The sequence below is a fragment of the Bactrocera tryoni genome, chromosome 1, assembly GCF_016617805.1.
Source record: "Bactrocera tryoni isolate S06 chromosome 1, CSIRO_BtryS06_freeze2, whole genome shotgun sequence".
NCBI classification, from domain to species: domain Eukaryota; kingdom Metazoa; phylum Arthropoda; class Insecta; order Diptera; family Tephritidae; genus Bactrocera; species Bactrocera tryoni.
Genome location: NC_052499.1, coordinates 4,498,498 through 4,520,414, shown reverse-complemented (window position 1 = coordinate 4,520,414; position 21,917 = coordinate 4,498,498). Strand labels below are relative to the sequence as shown.

The window sequence follows — 21,917 nt, the reverse complement described above, 5'->3', positions numbered from 1 at the left end:
TCAAAACAAATGCACATACATATGTATAAACATGAAGTCATGTCAAAACGGCAAGACAGACGAAAAAATAACACGAAAATCCAATATTTACTTTTCAACCGTTGGTTGTCGTCAGCGCGTCGCTGTCTCCGGCCGTGGTGCATGCCGCCATTACCACCACCACCACCACCATGAACACCAATACCATTAACACTAACAACAATTGCAGCCGAACTACTGAAGCGTGATTTATTGCGAGCGAGATGCAAATGCCGAGATAAACTAATAAAAGTTAAGCTTGAAAAATTTTTAATTACACCGTAATTAATTAGTAGACCGGCGGGGGCATAAGCTGGCGGTGCGGCAAATGCATAAAAAACTAGCGAAAGAAACAAAAATATTGCAAGTAGCGGCCATACATGAAAAACAGATTACAACAATATGAACAAACCGATTTTTGTTGTTGTCAAAGTTTTTGCTGTTACTTCCGCAGCCTTTCATTACAGCCAGCAGCAAAGCGGAAGCCACGCCCACGCTCCGTTTGTGGCGAACGTGTCAGAGTACCTTGAAAAATAGTTAGTGCGACAGAGATAGCTGCATAGCGGTGCTGTTTTCAAAAACCACATGCTGAGCGCGTTTTGTAACCTGCTGAGCGCGAGCGTAAACTTGCAAGAGAATACACTTGTGTATGCGTCGCTAGAATAGCATCCATAATTGGTGGAATGCTTCAGCGCGGCTACAATGCTCCGCGCGGAACGGAATGAGCAACGGAACAGTGTTGTATTTGCCATTGACGCCTCCTCCAATACGCTGCAACGCATTGCCATCTCACTTGCGCACACGTTGGTTGCTATTCGCCAGTCAGTTGCACTCTAGCAGCCATTTGCACTCAAACGCTTCCAAGGCGTTCCAACGCAGTGAGAATGCCGCTCGTGGCAGATCCATTGCAAATGCAGCAAAGTGACTCAGCCAGGCTGTGGAGTCCTGTCTGTAGCAGCGCATTGCCTTGCAGACGCGCTCGCGCACACCCACTCAAGCCGCGCTGCCACTGGAACTTCCAATGCTTCCAATACTCAATTGTGTTAGTGTTGTTGTTATTGTTAGCCACTAGTTTTGACTCGCGGTTTTTCGGTTACGTTGGTGTTTTTTTTTTGGCCAACACACAGGACTGGTTTTTCCAATTTCTCAGTTCTTGTTGGATTCTTGAAGAGTTCGTATTGTGCGCCTGTTTAGCCAGCACACCAGGTCGTTTGTTTGTTTGCTGGCGTCACGCCAACGAGTCCGTGTGTTGTTTATGCGGTGAGTGCGCGCATCGAAACGGCAGCCAGCACACATTTGTGCCGCTTTACAGTTTGTAGAAATCGTGCGTCTCAATGCCAGCGGCTCATCGGCCGTCGATTAGCCGTAGTTTGTTGCAAATTGAAAAAATAAAAACACAAAAAGGAAGCTTGCCGGTTGCATATGTCGCTGCCGCTGCAGTCACTGAGGCCGCTGCCGTTCAGTGGTCGCTTTCTTGTTTTGTTCGAGGCGGCGGTTGTCGTTCGCGTTCAGCAACGCGTTGTTGCGTGTTGTTACATATTATTGCATTGTCATATGTTTCGACGGTTTTCGTGCCTTTTTTTGTAATTTTTTCCACTTGCGGTCAATGCTATGGCACGCAATGTGTTAGACGGCAAATAGTAATGCAAAAAACGTGTGATAAGGATAAATTAAAAAAATAAATATAAAGTAATTTAATTGAGTACAAAATGATAACACGTAAACACGGAGTGCAATCAAGTGAAAATATAAACAAATCTAATAATTAAAGATAACAATGCGTAAATGTGCATAAAAAGCTTCAATAAATACGACAATGAATTATGCAAAAAGAAAAACACGCAACATTTTGATTGCATTGGTGACCAGACATATAATTCAACAGATAAATATGTAACAAGTGCAATCAAATAACCCATGCAATTGCATAAAATTAATTTAATTAAGAAAATATGCAAAATATAATGTAGATTTCCATCGAGAACACATAAAATAAATTTGGGAATCTAATTAAATTATAAACTGAAATAATTAAGTAAATTATGTAAATTCATACATCGATTGTAAGAGCGAGGCAAGCGAGTTACAAATTGAAAAATATAATAATAATAATTTGTTTGGAAAACATACTTTTTTTTTATAAAAAATACGAAAAAATTCAACATATTTCTCAGCGGAAAGCTGAGAAAAAATCCTAAACTTTAGGCTTGCAATTCATTCTTATAATGAGATACAAACTTTAACAAATGTTTAAAGGTATTTCCTTCGAGCGTTGAAGTTTAACTCCAAAATTTTTGCATATTTAGCCGATATAAAAAATACCTGACCAACATTTTGCCTCAAAGGATTAAAAAAGATAAATATTTTGCAGGAACAAAAATCTTTTCAATATCTTGCATCAGAGAATTAAAAAAAAGATAAATATTTTGCAGGAACAACATTTTTGAATGTAAGTTTTGAATGGATTGACCCATATACAGTGAAATTTCTCATACACACACGGATACACACTGTCGCAGCTTGTGTGTTTTTAAGGGAACTGCCCATATATGAGGGCGTAGCAAAAATGAGCTTTGCTTTAAAAGTATTCTTATAGTCAGAACCTATAACTCAGAACTACTTATATTTCTGCTGAACTAATAACTGCTAGCCAATGTCAGCTAGGAATGAATGAATGATAATTAACATACTATATCACTAGTTTCCCTTGAGCCACCGCGAGCCAAACGGCGCTGGCGCAATTTGTTTGCTGCGATAATTTTGCGTATTGTTCTTAAAAACAACTATCTCAAAACACCACAAATTAATAAGAATTAAAAAGGAAAAAGGGAACTATAAATTGCTCTTAATTATAACGAAAAATTTTATGAAATCTTGTCCGTTTATCAAAGAAGATTATGAAGAAATATTATGAAAATAGTATCCGTGTCCGGTCACTGGAACGTTCTCACCTCCGGTTGGTTATACGGTTTGGTTTGTATGAAAATATTAATGAAAACGTTGTGTTCGTGAAATTTGTACTATCCTGGGCGCTGTCCGGTTATGAGAACTGTCCGTATTGGGGAATCTCACTGTAAAATGTATGAATGTATGTATATATAGGATTTTCGATTACGTTAACGCGCAATGTTCTTCACATTTATATCTAAATAAAAAAATAACTCATAAATAACACTTTACAAATAAAAAACGGACTTTAAATTGATCATACACTTTATACGGCAACTACTATATGCTATAATAGTCGGGTCTATACAATTTGTTTCCAGATTGTACCTTTGCCTTACAGTATACTATTGTAGTCCGATCTGAGCGATTTATTTCCACGTTGTACCTTTATCGTCGGCAATAATTCTCGCCAAATTTCTTGAAGATAGTTCGTCAAATGGAAAAGCTTTCCATACAAGCACTTGATTCCGATTGTTCAGTTTGTATGACAGCTTTATGCTATAGCGTTACGATATCGGCAGTTTTGACTAATAAGCAACTTCTTGTGCAAAGTTTTAGATCGACATCTCAGAAACTGAGGGACTCGTTTGCTTATACAGGCAAGCAGACCTGGCTAAATCGACTCAGATCTGATTATTCATATGTATACGTACATATATTATTTAAAGCGTTTTTCTTCTTATCATTCCTTGAGTTGCTACGAACTTCGTATCAAACTTTATATATCCTGTTCAGACTATAAAAATCTAACTCAGATATGACAAAGCTTTGACAAAAGTTTGATTCCATTTTCGTTTCTACAAAAAACTATATTCAATTTAGACAGCAGAAGATATTAACAATAAAAAATCAAATGTTGCAAATAATAAAAAATAATAAAAAAATGCAATAAAGAAAATAAAATAAAAATAAAAAAATTAAATAAAGAAAAAAAGTATATACATAAAAATATATAAAAAAATAATATAAAATATTAAGAAAAATAAAATAAAATAAAGAATAAAAATCTACACTTAAACTGAGCAATGATAAGTGCAAAACTTTTTGCAAAGGCGAGTGTCAAAACCTGATAAGTGTACATGATTATAATACTAATAGATTGAGGCTTTCATGGCATAACTTGAATTTATGAAAATCGAAAAGGTCACTTCTATCATCATAAAACTTCTCTAGCATTTAGGGACAAGGATTTTGTTGTTAAAAAAATTTCCCAAAATTACTTATGCATGACATCTGTTTGCAATTGATAAAACAAAAAACATTAAAGCGTTATTGTAAAGCTTATTTATCCAATAATTCAATTTACGAACAGAAAGTCCACATATACATTTGTATATACATTTATATTTTTAAATAAATATGTAATATAAGTTTGTAGATATATTAAAAGATTAGAAAAAAGCTGTGCTGTTTCTTGATATTTGATAGGTTTTAAGCGTAAGTTCTTCCGCTTTAATTGTAATTAGCCGTCGGCAGCCTTGGCTACGGCTGCTTGAATCGGATATAATAATTTGTTGTTAGTATGATAAAATTTTAGTTCTCTTATTCCTTTTATATGCATATATCTATTAAACTGTATCTTAGTGTAGAAATGAGATATGTATGTATGTGGGTCATACTTCGTATTAAGGGACGACTGACGCCATTTGTCTCTAAAAAAGTCAATTAGCGATTTATTAAGTTTAAATTTAAAATAAAGTATACTAACGACAAAAGAGTAACACCTTATAAATTTTCAAAATCAATTTTTTATTTACATACTTACATATCTACTTACCAAAGAAATTTCAACAATATCTTGCTTAACAGGAAAATCATGTTTGGTGTTAATTGCGTTCTCTCTTTTCTTAAGGAAACCCATATGTGTCCTCGGATAAAATTCTTCAAAAGAATGTTTTAAACTCGGCCATTGCTACGCCATTTCCGGTGACCCCTCGCTAAAAAAATGCGCTCGCGTTGACATGATAACTTCTTACAGCATAATCTAGAGTGAAAAAATACGTGTTTTAGTTAAAACTTTTACTTAGAACTTGACAGGTATATAAACATTTATTTTAATTCAATTTTACAGTTGTTAAACAATTAACAACTTCCTCTTTTATAAATAGATATTATGAATAGAAAATATTAATAAACAATAATAAATGAAATTAGACGAGCGAAAATTACAAAAATATGTACGATTCAAGGATGTACAAGGTGTGTTCCAAAGTAAACAGGACTTAAAAAAAAAACAGAACAAATGTTTTTTTCGGCAAAATCAATTTATTTTATTCAAAATAGTCTCCTTCTGCTTCAATATAGCTTTTTGCACGGTCCAAAAGCATGTCGAACGAGTGTTTTAGCTCGTTGGCCGGTATGGCCGCCAGTATGACGGTGCAAGGTCTATGCACGTCTGCAGAACCCTTTCCTTTCATGGGTAAATGCATTTTTCTGAAAAGGAAGAAGTCGCAAGGTGCCATATCAAGTGAATACGGGAGTGGTTAATAGTTGAAATGTGATTTTTGGTCAAATAATCGGTCATAAGCGTCGATCGATGAGAGCAATTTTCGGTCGTCAGTCAAAATGTGCGGAACAAATCGTGCACACATCTTTCGTAAGCCCAAAATTTCGGTCAAAATGCGATAAATCGATGTTTTGGAGATGTTCAATTCCATTTCCATGAATTTCAATGATGATTTCGGCTGAATTTTGATGAATTCACGCACAGTTTCGATGAAATTGCCGGTGATCACGGATTTTGATTGGCCCACATGTTGAACATCATTTATGTCCTCACGACCACTTTGAAAACGTTGAAGCCACTCATGCACTCTGCTACGGGATAGGCAATCATCGCCATAAACTTGTTTCATCAATTGAAACGTTTCGGTAAAAGTTCTACCAATTTTTATATAAATTTAATGTTGGCTCTTTGTTCGAAGCTCATTTTCGCACCGAAAACACAGACTTTACTTCCAATGAATGACTTGTCATGGAGATTATAACGCACCAGTCGACATATAGATGGCACCACCATGGGGCGCTAGATTCAAAAATATTCCTGTTTACTTTGGAACGCACTTTGTAAATGTTTCCTTCTTTGTCACACAAATTTTTAAATTAAATATGTACATACATATGTACATAAAAAATTTAGTATTTAAAAAAAGTATCTCTGAATTTCACCTTAATTCGCGCCGTCGGCGTTGCTAATTGCAGTTAAAGTGAAGTAAAATAGATTTTCAATTGTACTAGCTATCAAAACCACCCACATACACAGTTATAGCAGCGGTAGTGGCATAAGTAAGAGTTGTTATCGTGCGCTTTAATCACCCCCCTCACCAAGCACCCTCGCTAGAATTTAAACAAAAACGACGAGAATGTATTCCAATGGCGTAGGCGAATTCACTCGTTTCATTCACTCAAATCTGCGCGGCGCTTAGTCACTCAATTTTTGCTTTTACTGCTGTTTATTGGTGGCGCGCATGCCACCTACCAGCTAACGGTTTGCAACACACGCACACAGCAGCGAAACAATCAAACACACTGGCAATCGTGCAAATCGCGCATTTTTCGCGTTTCTTTCTCGTTTCAATTGTGTTTGTTGTTGTTGCGCGCTGGAGTCGCGAAACGATTTCGATTCGATTCGATTCGACGACTGCTGTGTGCAGCCGCGGCCGCGGCCGCTGCCGCACGGTCGGGCCAGACCGCTTTTGTGTATTCGTTTCACACGCGTCAGACAGACCGCAAGTGCTGCGTGTCACGGCTGCCACACGCAAGAAAAATCAAAAGGAATTGCTACCAAACAAAAGCAACAATAACAAAAAAGTAAATAAGCGAAAATGAGAAAAACGAAAAAAACTGAATGGAAATGAAAAATAAAATTGGAAAATACAACACCACAATCAATGGCTACAATAACAATTCGTACAAAAACAACAACTGCTCCAGTTGTAAAGTTAGAAAATAAAATGAAAACGCGAGCGCACAAAAATATAACTGCAAATTTGTCGTGAAAAGAAATTGGTGCGAAAAAGTGCGAGCACGCAATAGCAACAACAACAACAGCCACAACAACAATATTGACAATAAATTTGTATCTAAATGTGCAGCAAAAACGCAATCGCTAATTGTGGCGCTCCATGTGCGCTTGCAAGAGCCTGTGTGCGTGCGTGTGTGTGCGTCTGTGATTTATTTACAATTTCGGAGCGAGAAAACGCGCAAAACAATAAGAAATAAATTAAAATGCTGCAATATAGTTTATGAATATTTATTAGCGCAGCGCAAAAACGCGCTAAATTTTGAAATTATTTGTGTGACAGCGAAATCAAAATATTTTTATGGCATTTTAAATTAAATGTATTTATTTCAACAATTTATTTTTGCTCACTTGTCGCTTTAGCCGTCGGTTGGTTAGTGTTAAAAAATGTTTTTTCTTTAAAGACAGCGAGTTCTTCTAATGTTGAAGCCATGTTTTGTCTAGTTATGGAGCTAGACTCTGTAAATTTAGCAAATGTACTGATTTTCTCTTATTTGTTTGTCCTGCTTTTTTGAGTAATTTTTAAACGAGAATAATGTTACCACTTAGCGGTGTCTACGCCACTGAAGAAAAGAAGAATGTGTGCTTCACTTGCAGTTCGAGAAATTTGCGCTCCTTTACTGTCAAACATTAGGCGAAAACGAGAAAGAGTTTACGTCGACTCCACCAAAGCTTTAATAACATTCATAGGTGTCTTTTTTGTAGCTTGAAAGGGTATAAATCGGCCGATTTGTATGGCTGCTTTATCTTAAAGTTGTCCGATTTGAGCAATATATTTGGAGATTGTAGCGTTGCCTTGAACAACAGTCTGTCAATATTATTTGTCAAGATAATTTGTTAAATAAAAAAGTTTTCCATACTTGGACTTGATTTTGATCGGTCAGTTTGTATGGCAGCTATATGCTGCAGTGGTCCGATCTAAACGAATTCTTCGGAGAATGTAACGTTGCCTTGGACAATATTTCATACTAAATTTCGTGCAGATATCTGGTAAAGTAATACATTTTTCAATAGAAAGAAAACACTGCTCGGGGTATAAATGTAATTAGTATCTTAGAAATATTTTTTATACAGTCAAAAATTCATATTTTAATATCAGAAATGCATTTTTTTATATTTAATATTTTCTTTCATTACTTAAATCATTTGTTGTAAATTAAACTGGAATTAAAAATAATTTTGAGGACAGTGTCTCTGTTCCATGAAAGTTGTGATGAAAAATTGTCAGAATGCCTTGATTATTGCTTTCAAAGCGGCAGTGCGCTGTCAGCCAGCCTTTACGAGGAAGTTTCTTTATTGAATTCTGCTTGTCACTTAATTTTTTAGTAACTTAATAAAATTTAGACCGATGGAGTTATGTTTTCTTATTATTAACCCAAGAAGTTGCCAAAAAATAATAATATTGAAACCACAAAAAAAATAAAGTAACAAAAAAACATTTTTTTTTTTGCGAAAAATTACAAATTTAAAGTTTTTACTTTATTTGCAATTAAATTTTTTTTTACTGAAAATTAAAAAAAAATTGGAAATAATAATAATTTCGAGCTAATTTTTATACAGAAAAACTAAAAATGCCAGTAAATTCAAACAATTCATAATGACTAAGTAATTAAACGCGCAGCAACAACAAGTCGAAAATCTAAAATCGACAGCATATAAAAAAGACTGCAAACAAAGTACATAAAATCAATGAATACCAATCAATAAATCGTAGCCAATAAATAAAAGTGCAAAGCAGCAAAATAAATACTGCTACATACTAAAATAACAACAACAACAACGACGAATGAAATATGCTTGTATCGATGCCCAAAAAGTAGTGAAAAATCACTTGCTAAGCGAATGTAGCTAAAAGCAGATTGCAACTGTAGATATATCAATAAAAAGGCGTCGCAGCAATAACAACAATAAGCGCTAACAATACTAAGGCAACTGCTGAAAAAAGGCAGCCTTAGAAGCTGCAAAGTGTATTGGGTCGCGAGCTTATCTCTCAATAAGCAAAATAAAGTGCAAAAAACAAAGAAAACACGCACATAAATTGCCCAAAGACATAAGAAACAACAAAACAGTGAATTTGACGTGTGTGGAAGCAGAGCTTGCGGGAAGGTGCCACTTTGCAATTGCACCTTTGGCCGCCGTTGAAGCACCAACAGCAGCAGTGGTAGCAGACGCCGCCGCGCCCTTTTAAGAGGCGCTTGGGATCAGCAGCTACGCAGCGCGAACGCAGTCAAAACGGCGACCATAACGAATTCCTCGGCGTTAGCGATGAGCCAACTGGGCACCGTCTACGCGACAAAGCGTAGGCGACGCAATGGCAAAAGGTGAGTGGAGGAGCAGAACTGCTTACATATGTACATTTACGTACTTGTGTGTGAATGACACTTAGAAAGAATGAAAATGTTAGAGAAAAAATTCATTCAGATTTTCGTAAGGACTTTAATGTCTTAAAACTGAAATATCTGCAGCAGTTTTGAAATGCGTAATATATCAAAATTAATTTTTTTTTTTCAAATGTGTTTTTTCTTTAAATTTTTTCCTTCATATATTTTTTATCGTATTTATAACTTATTATTTTTTGAAATACTTAACGCATTTTCAAAATAAATTTAAAAATTACAAAAAATTAATATGCAGTTCACAACTATTTTTTTAAACGTTATATGAAACAAAAAAAAAATATTTAAAATTATGAAAAATAAAATTTTAGTTCACAATTTTTTCAATAGTTTTCTATTAGTTTACTTCAAATTTAAAAAATAAAATAAAAATAAAAATTGTTACATTACCAAAATTATGAACTGAAATTTAAATTTTGTAAGTTTTATTTTTATTTTATTTTTTAAATTTTGAAGAAAACTATTAGAAAACTATTGAAAAAATTGTGAGCTAAAAATTTATATTTTATAATATTAAATATTTTTTTTGTTTTAATTTGAAGGAAACTATTAGAAAACTATTGAGCAAAACAAAAAAAAAATGAACATTTCAAATATTAATTTGCAGTTTTAAATTTTTTTGAAAACTTTAAATTGAGAAAATAAAAGTTTAAATTACAAAACTAAAATATCAGTTCACAATTTTTTTTTAACATTAAATAAAACAAAAAAAAAAATTAAAAATTATAAAAAATTAATTTTTAGTTAACAATATTTTTAAAATCATTAAATAAAAAAACTAAAATAAAAGATATAAAAAACTAATTTAAATATTTTTAAACCTTCTTTTATTTTTTTTTTTTTATTTCTTGGTTTTCCTTAATTTTCATTTAGACATTTATCTATAGTTATTTTCATAAAATTACATGAAATATTTTTAAAAAGTTTTCATTAAATATATATAATTTTTTCAATTTTGTATGAATAGAATAACAAAATGTGAGCAGTAGAGTATATTTTTTTCGAACGTTTTATTTATTTTTCATACTTTGAAATTTTTTCTCAAAATTATTTATTATAAAAATTTGCAACAAAATTTATAATTTTTCATTGTTATTTTACATGAATGCTAGAAGTGTTTTTATTCATTATTATTTTTTGTTGATTTTTAAATATTTCTTTTTAATTAAAAACGATCAAGTGTGAAAGTTATTCAGAATATTGAAAATAAAAAATAAAAAAAAATTTTTTTTTTGTAATATGAGTTGTTTTTATGGTAAATTGGATTTTCCCGATAAATAAAATTTAATTTTGAAATTTGCTGATTTAATAATTGTCATAAACACTTTATAAAAACTGTCTTAGTTTCACATTTTGTTATCATTTCAAAGACATTTCATTAAAAAAATTCTATTTTTATATAAAAATATTTTTTATATGTAGATTATTATTTTAATATAAAAATATTTTATATATTATTATTTTAATAAAAAATATTTTTATATATTTTTATATTTTAATAAAAATAATAATTAAAAACAAAATTATGTGTCATTTAAAAAACTTAATGTACTTCAATAATCGTTCGTCGACTTAATCGTTTCCTTGAAAAAATTTGGATTCCCTTGATTTTGAAATCGAACCACCAAAAAAATGTGTCTGGCGATGAGGCAGATTTTACTACTTAAAATTATCTCAAATCGAAAAAAACAAAAAAATGTTATTATAATAAATGCATATAGATATAATGATCGAAAGTCTTGACAAAAATGCGACTTCCCCAAAAAAGTAGTTTTTTGTGCAAAAATTTACACCTCAAAGTGACTTAAAATATCGAATTTATTTTCAAAAGTCAATTCGTGTGAAATTTGTTCTTAAATAAAAAGAAAAATTTAAATTTTGAGAAAATTTCAAGCTGATTGGTCCAGCTATTTGGCGAACAATTTTCTTCTGCGGCTCTAAAAGTAATGTTTCGAGAAAAAACGCATTTTAAGTTTTGGCTGTCTATTACAGTAAGTTACAAGATTCTTACATGCTATATTCTCATATCGCCGAAACTACATGTTTGTCGCAACAACTTCAAATTCTTGGAGAATATTTTCATATACATACATATGTATATGCACGTACAATATAGAAACCAAATAAACTTTTTTTTTAATTTTTATTTTTTTTTTTAATTCACAAGTGTTTGTAATCGCTTAAGCCTCCCTTAGTGTAAGCTGCAATATCATAAATCCGATCAGCTTCGCATACAAGCTCCTTAAAATCAGCAACAGTCAAGCAACAGATCGCAAACATTCAATCAAGATCAATTCTGCACTACGAGTACAAGCACTTGCTTGATTTCACGCCTCTGATTGCTGCGAAGTGCGTGTGCGATGCTGCCGCTGGTGCTGGTGCTGTAGATAGACTCCGCCTTTATCTTACATTGATTACGAACCGCGAGCAATTTTCATTTGTGGTCTTTCCCGTTGCTGCTGCGTGCTTCCGGCGCTAAGTGGCATGCCACCCGCTGCTTGCAACACCAACTATCAATCTACAACGCCTTCGTAATTGCAAGCGATTGCAAAAAATCAAAAAACAAAAAAAACGCAAATGCATGAAAGTGTTGTTGCTTGCAGCGAGGCACAGCAGCCGTTGCTGCCAGCAAATTCTCACGTGGCGTGGCGACGCTTTGACTGATTGCTGTATTTATTGGCAAACGTTTTGCGCGCTGTTATTGCTATTGTTGTTGCATGGATTGTATGGTGTTTGTTTTTTTGTTGTTGGCGCTCTGTCATTATTGGCGCGTAATGAGCGTTTAATAAATGGTGGCCATTTTCACGCTGCCCACACACTCGCTGGCGCTGCGCAGGAGCTGTTTTTTGTAAAAGCCCGCAATGTCAGTGTGTGTGTGTGTATGGGTTCGCGCGTGTGTGTGATTCAATCAACCTTCTCCACTTGCTGACAACGGCATTTGCACCCGCTTAAGCGTATGCAAGGCAAAAAACAGTAAGCGTAAAAGCCTCTTGGCGTTGCTGTTAGCGCAACAACAAGCACAACAAAAAAGCATCAACGAAAACAATAACAGCGCTTATTTTATCGTTTTTTTTATAAAAAACAGAAACTTTATTCCATTTGTTGCTTTTCTCATTGTTGTTGTTGTCATTGCCCATATGTTTAATGATGCACGATTGTTTTTGTGACAGTATTCATTTGTTTGATTTGCTGACTGCCTGACGGATGGCTCGCTCGCCAAATTGCCTGACAAATAGCCGCTACTGTGCGCGCTGCGTTGTTCATACTCTCTTGTCTTGGTTGTTGTTGTGCCATATACCGTCGGCGGTGCCCAATGGGAGATTTTGTTCCCTGTCACTTGACGCCGCTTGAGATTTGTTTTGACTTTGCTGTTTGATAGCTCATAAGTACTGATTATTTAATATATAAAGGCTTTATTCATATTTTCGTAGAATTGAGTTACGAATTGAAATTAATTATTTTTCGTGTTTTGTGTTGACTGCAGCTTGGTTGGCAGCAAATGTGGTTCATTTGCCCCCTTAATAATTTCATCAGTAGTCTGACCGCTCTCAGTGCGACCCGCTGACTTTTTCCGTTGTTAATATTTGCGGAATAATAGAAATAACTCCATTTCTTGCAATTCTGGGAAACATTTTTTATTAATGCTACTTTTTTTACAATCCGTATGATTATTTAATGGAAAAAAATTTCAGTTCAAGTGTATAATCAAAAATTAAAAAAAAATAATATTTTTAAATTCCATATTTTCTCGTATTTCGTGTGCTGCCACTTTGAGATAGAGTTCGCAAAACTAGAACTCGAAGTTAGCATAAAACTTACTATGAGCCTTGAACGTATGGGTAGAATTTTTTCTAGTTTGTCGGAAAATATTTGCCTTTCGTTTTGAAAGCGGACACTTTCCACCACTACGTGATCTGCCGTTTCGATACAATATTCACAGTGCATGCAGAAAGGAGATTCAACATGGTTGAATTCATACTGATAGCTTCTGAAGCAGCCGTGGCCAGATAAAATTGGAGTAAGGTAGTAGGTTGGGCATTAGAGAGTGGGTCCACTTTCCCTTCGTTGAGGAATTCCATTTTCCTTGCCATTGCTAGTGGCACTTTTCATAAATTTTTGCCAGTTCTTGTCTGTATGAGCTACGTGTTTAGTTAGTCCTCATATCGCGGATTGATGAGCAAAGCTCTGCTGCTATGTCTATGGGGAGTCTTCTGATTTAACATTGATTGTATCATCCGATACTCTTCTGAGTGCGCAACAGGTTCGTAATGACGCCAGTCTGTGTACTGAAGCAACTCCTCTCATGTACGAGCTATGTCTAGTAGCAGATAACCAAATTGGCGCCGCGTATAGAATAATCGAGCTACTGATACTTGTCAGCAACTTTCTCACTAGTTGTCTGGAGCCCAGCATTGGGCATTATTCTAGGAATTGCTGACACAGACAGCTGTATAGCAACTTTGGTACTTATGTGTGGTTATTAGGTGCTGCTTGAATGAAAGTCTGTGATCCAGGATTACGACCAGATATTAGAGATATGAGCTCTGTTTTATGGTATTCCTATCAATGCAAATCTCAATTGTTTCAACTTTTTTGCGACCACTCAATAATACCGTTCCATGAGTCAGCAGTCTTGAGCCATTTTTTAGCATTGTTAATGCTTTCATTAAACTTGTTCCTCGCCTCGTCATGTGTTGATACTACCACTAAGACCGCAATGTCGTTCGCATATCCTACTATCTTTACCACATCCGGCATCGCGACTCTCAGAATACCATTGTACACTACGTTCCAGAGTACTGGGCCGAGAACTGACCGATGCGGAACGCCGCCTGTAAGTTTGTATTTTTGAGGTCCAAATTTTGTTGCGTCTAGTACTCTGCTTTCAAACTAGCTTGCCACAATTCGAATAAGGTAGTCAAGAAGCTTTAACTCTGTCAGAGCTCTAATATATAGAGTCCAGTTCGCTGAGTTGAAGGCGTTTTTAATATCCAGGGTAATGACTACACAGTATTGTTTGTCACCCCATCACCACCAATGCTTTTACAGCTATTTTAGTAACAGTATTTATAGCATCCACTATGCTTCGTACTTTCCAAAAACCGAATTTCGTTGGATGTGAATCTGAATCTCCTTCCGTATATTTTTCAAGCCGCTTACAAATAATTGTTTCGAATATTTTTCCTGCCGTATCATGCATGCTTAAGGGCCGATATGACGAGGGTTCTTCCAAAGGTTTATCACCTTTGGGGAGAAGAACGAGGCGTTGACGTTTCCATCGCTTGGGAAATATCCCTTCCTTCAGGTTGTGTATGCGTTTTGAAATAAAGATGGCTTTCCTTGAATGATGCGCTTAGTAACGAAATTGTGTATTCCGTGCAGACCGTCTGCTTTACCAATCTTAATTCTTTTCATCACATATTGTATTTTTTCATGAGATTATTCAGTGATTTCATCCAAGTTAGTTTGAGGAATTGAAACTTGCATAGTTCGCATCTTGGAAACAAACTATGAACTATCTTGCGTAAAATGGTGAGAGATATAGGTGTTACCATTCGGTAGGCTTTTCCCCTCGGTTTATTTTTTACCTCTGTAATAAGCAGCTGTTGACTATGTTCTCTTCTTTCTTCCGAAAGTTTAAAAGGAGTTCCGCGAAGTCAGCTCTTCCTCCAGCTCGTTGTTATCTACGTGGAAACTTGAGACATTTAATTCTCAGTTGAGCGATTTTTTCAGACCATGAGGATAGCGGAGATTTGTTTTCTCCGTCTATTCTTCGTGGTATCGCGGTATCGGCTATCGGTGCTAGTGATTTTGTGATATGTTTTATTTGAGCGCGTGTTTTACTCATAGCAGTGTATCCTTATGCCAAAAATAAATAAAATTGGGCGAAAACTTGACCTACCCCCTATATAAGTATTATCAGAATTTTCGAACATTCGGCTGACTGTACCTCCATATGGTTGGTAATTGTATGTGAGGTACCTCAATGAAACCTCGGGAAAAATTTTTTAGTATGTGTACTGGCAAAAATAGATAAAATCGGGACAATAGTCCCATATTTTCCTGAATGAATTTCTCGGTCTTTGATTCTTGCAAGTTGCAAGTATATAAAATGTTCGGTTAAGCCCGAAAATGTTCGGTTAAACCCGAACTTTGTCCTTTTTTACTTGTGTTCTTAAGACACATCTTCGGAGAAGGTCTCCTCTGCAGCAGCCGAGCACTTTTCAGCACCGTATCAGATCGCATGCAACTCGAGAATTTTTTTATTTATAAACAAAAGTTATAAGAATATAAAAAATTATGAAATTTATAAAAAAATAATGCTCAAATTGCCTTTGTTCAAGTTATCAATTAAAATTTACTTTGTCAATGACTTCAACTACCGACAAAGTCACAAAGTAAGCCTAAAATTATGAAATAATTGATTGCTCTGCATTTAAGTTCGAGCTTGCATATCTAAATAACCTCAAATATGCAACTAAACTGAAGCTTAAAAATATTCATCGCATTCCTTACACGTCCCAAAGCATTAAATATTATAATTTTACAATATATTAGCTCTCTTCTGTACGCTTCTGTAAGTTATACACACGTGAGTGTTTTTGTATAATTTACCAGACAATTTAGACTTATCAGCAGCTTGGCATCTGCCTTAAAGAACCCTCTCCTTTCAATTGTATGTATGTATTGACTCAATGTATCAAGCAGTCGAGCAGCCAACTTCTTCAGTTAACCAGTAACCCTACTTTTGCTACTTGAGAGGCGACGATTTATGACTAAAATATGATATTAACGTTACAGCGCCTCTAAATATGCAATGCACTCGCATTTAATCGATGTTCTTTCTTCCTCTTCGCGCTCCTGCTTAACTATGCAACTGAAGCGCGTAATTGCGCGGCGAACAATCAACAAAAAAATTGTTGTAACAACAACTACAGTCCGAGAGATTAAAATAAACAAATAACAGCAACAACAACAATAAGTTACAACAAAAATAAAAAACGAAGAGTTGCATATTTAATTAGCGCAAATGCACAGCAACACAGTGTCTTTCTGCGACAGCAGCAGGTGCGCGGATTGGCGGAAAACTCCGCGGCATATATACAAACGGTTGGCAAAAACAATGCCACGATGCACTTGCCTGCCGCCGCTCGCCACTCAACTTGCAATTATGTCAATAATCATTCTGGAGTGATCTACAAGCGTCTGAAATGCAGCGGTGGGTAAAAAAGCTAATTTCTCGTAGCTCTTGTTGTTGCATACTTTGTTGCATACAACGCGCGCGACAAGCGTAGCGGTGCAGCGGCGCGTATTTGTGTTTGTGCGCATGCATCATTTGCCCCAACAACCAGAACAAGCTTTGTGGTGCCACCTAAACGCTGCATTTTAATAAAGCGCATTTGTTGTTTTTGCTTTTGATCGCAACGCATGCGCAATTAGCTGCCACTGCGGCGGTGTGGGGACGCGTCCCGCCGATGTGTGTGTGCTTTTTTTTGTGCGCAGAAATGCGCGCGCACACATTTTCGCGAAAATTATGGTCATTGAGCCCCGCTGTCTTCTTAATATTGCGACGCTGCATAATTTTTATGGACAATTTTTCACCTTTGTGTCTGCAGTGCGTTTGCTGTTTTCAGCGGGAGGGTGGAGGTATAAAAGTATTACAAGGGATAAACATATTTTTAAGGTTCTAACTAAAAATTATATTTTTTTAATTTTCTTCAAAATAATTAATTTTTTAAAATTTGTTATTATTTTTAATTTTATTTTAAAAAGTTTTCTTAAAATTATTAAAATATATTTTTTTTATAGAACTTAAAAAAAAAATAGATATTTTGCGGCAGTCGCTAAAAAATACCTAAAAGAGAATCTATTTCACCTTTCTGTTTATAAATAGCTTCACTAATAATGTTAATTTATGAGATTTTGGAATTTCTTCACCCGAACAAGGCAATTAGCGGATATAATCAGATTCGTAAGGGTCCACTGTTGGATCAAAGGGTAAAACAGTAACAGGAGCGGGTAGAAATTACCAGAGAAATCTACAGAAATTCATACATACATAGAAGGCAGCTTCAAATTTGGGCTAACAGAAGATGCCAAGTGAGCTTCTGCTCTAACCAGCGTGACCACAAACAGTCTAGTAAATAGTCAAGCAGCAATTAAGGCTATCCGTAGCGCCAATGCTAAGACTCGTTGTGTTAGTTTATGTAATCAGGCAATAACTAGACTTTTAGTAGGTAACTTGGTTAATATCATCTGTGTATGAATGAGAATAGAAGGAAATGAAAATGAAGCTGGATCGAAGGCAGCTGGAGACATACTTAGTCAAAGGCCATACAGCACCTTCATGGGTTATTTGAAGCAATGGAGGAACATCTCAGATCTTGGAACTCAAGGAAAACAGGGATATTGATGATATACGGACCAAAAAGCTCTTACTTCTAGGCAAAAAGGAGTTTAGTCACACAGTCATCATCGGGCACCTACCCTTAAGAAAGATCCAACTTCAGAAAAATGGGAAAAATGGATACAGCGGAATGCAGAGCATGTGCGGAAGATGATGAGACGCTGCACCATTATCTATTCAACTATTCAGCCTACAGCCGGAGAAGAGGGACATATCTTACGGCTTTTAGTATCCCAACTTGAGGAGACTTTAGGCAGCCCGGGTGGAAAAGAACCAATTTTTTTACCGAATCCACTAAGTTTCTGGATGAGGCTTATATTGGTTACCACCCGGGAGCACGATGGGCCTAAAGATGGTCTAAGTATGGACGCCTGCGGTTCGGCGCACATGCGTCTCCTTTTCAAACTGTCTATACCAACCATCTATCTTCATATTTTTAATTGAAAGTCATTGAAATATACATATTTTTATTTTCTTTTATAGAAAGCTATATACATTCACGGACAAAACTTCAATATTTATATTAAAGGCCTTGATGAGGTTCCACGTACGCAATTATCTACATGATCTTCATACATGTACTTGCCTTGCGTCTGTGTGTTAGTCATTTGCAAGTTCGCCATGCTTGAGTGACGCAAAATTAGCCCAAACATAACGTACATATACATACATACATGCATACAACAGCGCACAGCACACGACACACATACAGCGCACGAGCGAACTTGCAGTGTCACCAACACCGGCTGCCTGCAACACTACACCATAATTAAATGTTGCACACACCAGCCGGGCAGCGCATTCCCTTGCAATGCCATACATTTATATATACACACATACATATGTATATGTGGGACTATACGTGCATACTACCTATTTTCTGCCTAACCTCCAGCTGTTGGGTATCACTCTTCATATCAATATCATTCAGCTGACCGCCAGCGCTTTTGTTCGCTGCTTGTTCCTATTGTTGTTGTGTGTGGTTTTTGCCACCATTAGCGTCAGCATTGATGTGTGGCATTCACAATGACAATTCTATTCAAAATTTATGATAACAACAAAAAAAATCGAAACAACAACGAATAATACAGAAATAAATTGCAAAGCGAAAACACAAACAAAAAATCGTTGAGCTTCGTGTTCGCCTTTGAAGTGCGTCCATTTGATAAGATCGTTTGTTGTTGCGCCTGGTTATTGAAGGGGTCGAGAGTGCGCTGTACTGTTGTGAATATGCAAACATTTGTAGGTGCTTTTAATAAATGCAAGATGACAGATATTTTCAATTTGGCTGCATTTGATTGTGTTTATCGCACAAAAACCACAGAGTGATTGGCGCTGGGTCACAAACCTTTTGGCGACTTGACATACATATACATATGCCATTATTATTATATTTTTTCGTAATTATAAGTAAGCGCAGCCGATTAATATGCGCCTTTTTATTTTTGAGTTATATAATTTTTAAATTTAAGTGAGCGGCTTTAAAATATTTTTTATGATATAAAAGTTACAGTCAAAGCTTCAAAAATATTTTTACATTAAAAATAGTTTCGAATCGGTAAAATTTGGAAATTGGTGAATCGAACAAACAACTTGCATAACTCTCATAAACTCGCATAATGCATTGAAGGTGTCTGAAACAGTTGTTTATAGCTTGATAATTTTGTTGTTGCTTTTATATGAATTTTTTTTGGCGAGAAAGCAGATACAAGTGCAGAATCCGAGACTGTCATTGAGTAATTGAAATTAACTTTAAGGGACTACATAGGTTTCCATGGGTAAAAAACAGCCTTTTTACAACAATTTTTTTTCATATAAAAAATGAAATATTTTATTGGAATTTTTTATTGTTACAAACATACACTATTAACAAAGAAACTCGGAAATTTTCGGAAAAAAATATTTTAAGCTCGACCATTGCGACGCCATTTCCGGTGGCCCCTCGGAAAAAAGATGCACTCCCCTTGGCAGGATAACTCCTTACAGGATCATCTCAAGTGAAAAAATACTTGTTTTAGTTAAAACCTCAACTTAGAACTTGAATGAAGGAAAAAAACTGAAAATTGGATTTTTGGCAGACATTTTTACAAAAAAAAACAATGAAAATTTCAGTGAAAATTTTGCATCATTTTTGTTCTTCAAATAGTTGTAATCCTTCGTCCAAATCTTTAAGAATTATATCTCAAACATCTGTGTAAAATTTCATGAAGATTGGTTGAGCTGTTCTCGAGAAATCTTGCCAACCGACTTTAGATTTAGTTTCAAGAAAAACGCGTTTAAAAACGGTGCACTTAGCCTAGCTAGCCTCGACGGCACAAGTTTTCGAGGCTGTATCTCCGAAACCATTACTCAGATCAACTTGAAAATTTAAGACAATATTCTAAAGGTGTTGTAGAATTGAATAAGATAAATAAAGTTAAAAAGATAAAAATCGATTTTTTTAAACCCATAAAATGTCCTTTATTCATGGCGAAGTCAAATTTCACGTCTTTAAACTTTTCTTTACTTTTCTTCATCCAATCATAACTGAAAGTAGTTCGATATTATTGAGTTTTCATGTCTGAAACTGTCGTTTAGTGTTAACTGGATTGAAGAAGTACTTCCAATCCTCTCAATAAACCTGCAGCTATGCGTTTTCTTTGGTTCCGTGAATAGGTGGGGATCTCAAAGTCTTTTCTAAATGTTCAGCAGTTTTCAAATGTTTTCAAAATCCATATTGCATATACTAATTTTTAATACCTACATATGTATGTATATTGTGCCGGTAATAGATATTTTTTTAAACACTTAACTTTCTGCTAAAGTTTTCTAACGCTTTTCACATCGGTCTGTCTCTCAAAAATTCTGACTTCACGTATTTCGGTCTCCAACTTATTTTTCGTTGTTCTTTCTGTTGTATTGAACGGCATTCCACGTCGTCCAAATATTGCTTCGCACCTATCGAAATCTAAGAAGGAAGTAGGACATTTGATTTCTAGCTGCTGTGTTTTGTACATCGGGTTATTGTACATTCTCAGAGAGCAGTTGGGAAAGCCCATATTGCTTATGGTTGATACATGATTTCGGTACGTTTCTAACCGTAAATTGTGAGAACTTCGGTTAAAGTCCATACACATACTTTTTAATTCTTAAAAAATAATAGATACTTAGTCTTGTTTCACCTTTCTGAAATTTAGAGAATCTGTTCTGTGCAACATAGCTTTGAAATTATCCAGCTATGTTCGATTATTAATAGAAAATTTTTTTACCAATTATCCATAAAAATATCTTAATTAACCATGTTTCATCTCTATGAAATCTAGAAAATCTGTTCTATGCAACATAAATTTGAAATTATCCGCCTGGGTTCGATTATCGATAGAAAAAATCATTACCTATTATTGATAGAAAAAATTAATATCGATTATCGATAAAAAAATATCTGCAAATAATCAAACTATTTCATTAAAAATAAATCATTCTAAAAATCTAGTTTCCATTTGCTATTTTTAACATTTAATATTACATGTCTATAATTTCGTAATAATTTCCCGCTCACATACATATTCTACATACATAGGACCATATGGGCATACATATGTATGTGTCTGCTGAGAAACACTTATGCTCACCGAGAGTGTACGCTTCTGAAATTGAAATTTCAACAACTTAAAAAAAAAATTCAAGTTCTAATAAAATATTTGCACGCAAACGCATCGTGCGAGGTGTTCAGCGGGGGAGAGCTGTGAGGACGGCAGCGCATTAAGCGGCAGGTACTATTTAAAATAGTTTGTAGCAATAAAACTGAACGCTGTTAAGCTGACAAGCAAAGCAGTAAGAAACGACAACAAGAAAAACAGCAAAATTGTGGGAGGAATAAGCTACACTAACAGTATCTCACCTTGCCTTGGCCGCAAAGGTTACGCGCAACCACTTTCCAAGGAGCTGAAGCACACATCTATTCGAGAGAGTGTGCGTGTTGCGCTGAAACATTAAGAAATTTAAGCGCATTTGTATGTATGCGTATATAGATGAGTCTTTAGCGCTTTGTTGCATGTGCGTGCTGCTTCCCGGTGGTGTGCAACACTTGCTTGCAACAATTTCCATTCGATTTTATTGCTTTCCTCCGCTGTGCGACTGAGGCGAA

General features: G+C 35.2%; 1 protein-coding gene and 1 long non-coding RNA gene across 5 annotated transcripts in view; one reads left to right on the top strand and one right to left on the bottom strand.

Moving 5' to 3' along the window:
• Positions 1-1,189: 1,189 nt before the first annotated feature.
• Positions 1,190-21,917, top strand: part of LOC120772771 (neuronal PAS domain-containing protein 2) — a 108,757-nt gene continuing 88,029 nt past the window's right edge. Inside the window, exons 1-2 of one of the 4 annotated variants that reach the window (XM_040101557.1) lie at positions 1,190-1,278; positions 8,549-9,309. In XM_040101557.1, coding sequence (XP_039957491.1) covers positions 9,254-9,309 — 56 coding nt within the window. In that variant the 5' untranslated portion in view covers positions 1,190-1,278; positions 8,549-9,253. Of the gene's footprint in view, positions 1,343-6,691; positions 6,778-7,342; positions 7,362-8,548; positions 9,310-21,917 lie in introns of those variants that run through there. The other 3 variants (XM_040101564.1, XM_040101549.1, XM_040101572.1) reach the window with 3 other exon arrangements.
• LOC120772797 lies at positions 4,067-6,555 on the bottom strand. The gene is made up of 3 exons (XR_005705096.1): positions 6,136-6,555; positions 4,745-4,951; positions 4,067-4,619 (listed from the first exon to the last, which is right to left on the bottom strand). It is a non-coding gene; the product is annotated as an uncharacterized LOC120772797 (long non-coding RNA).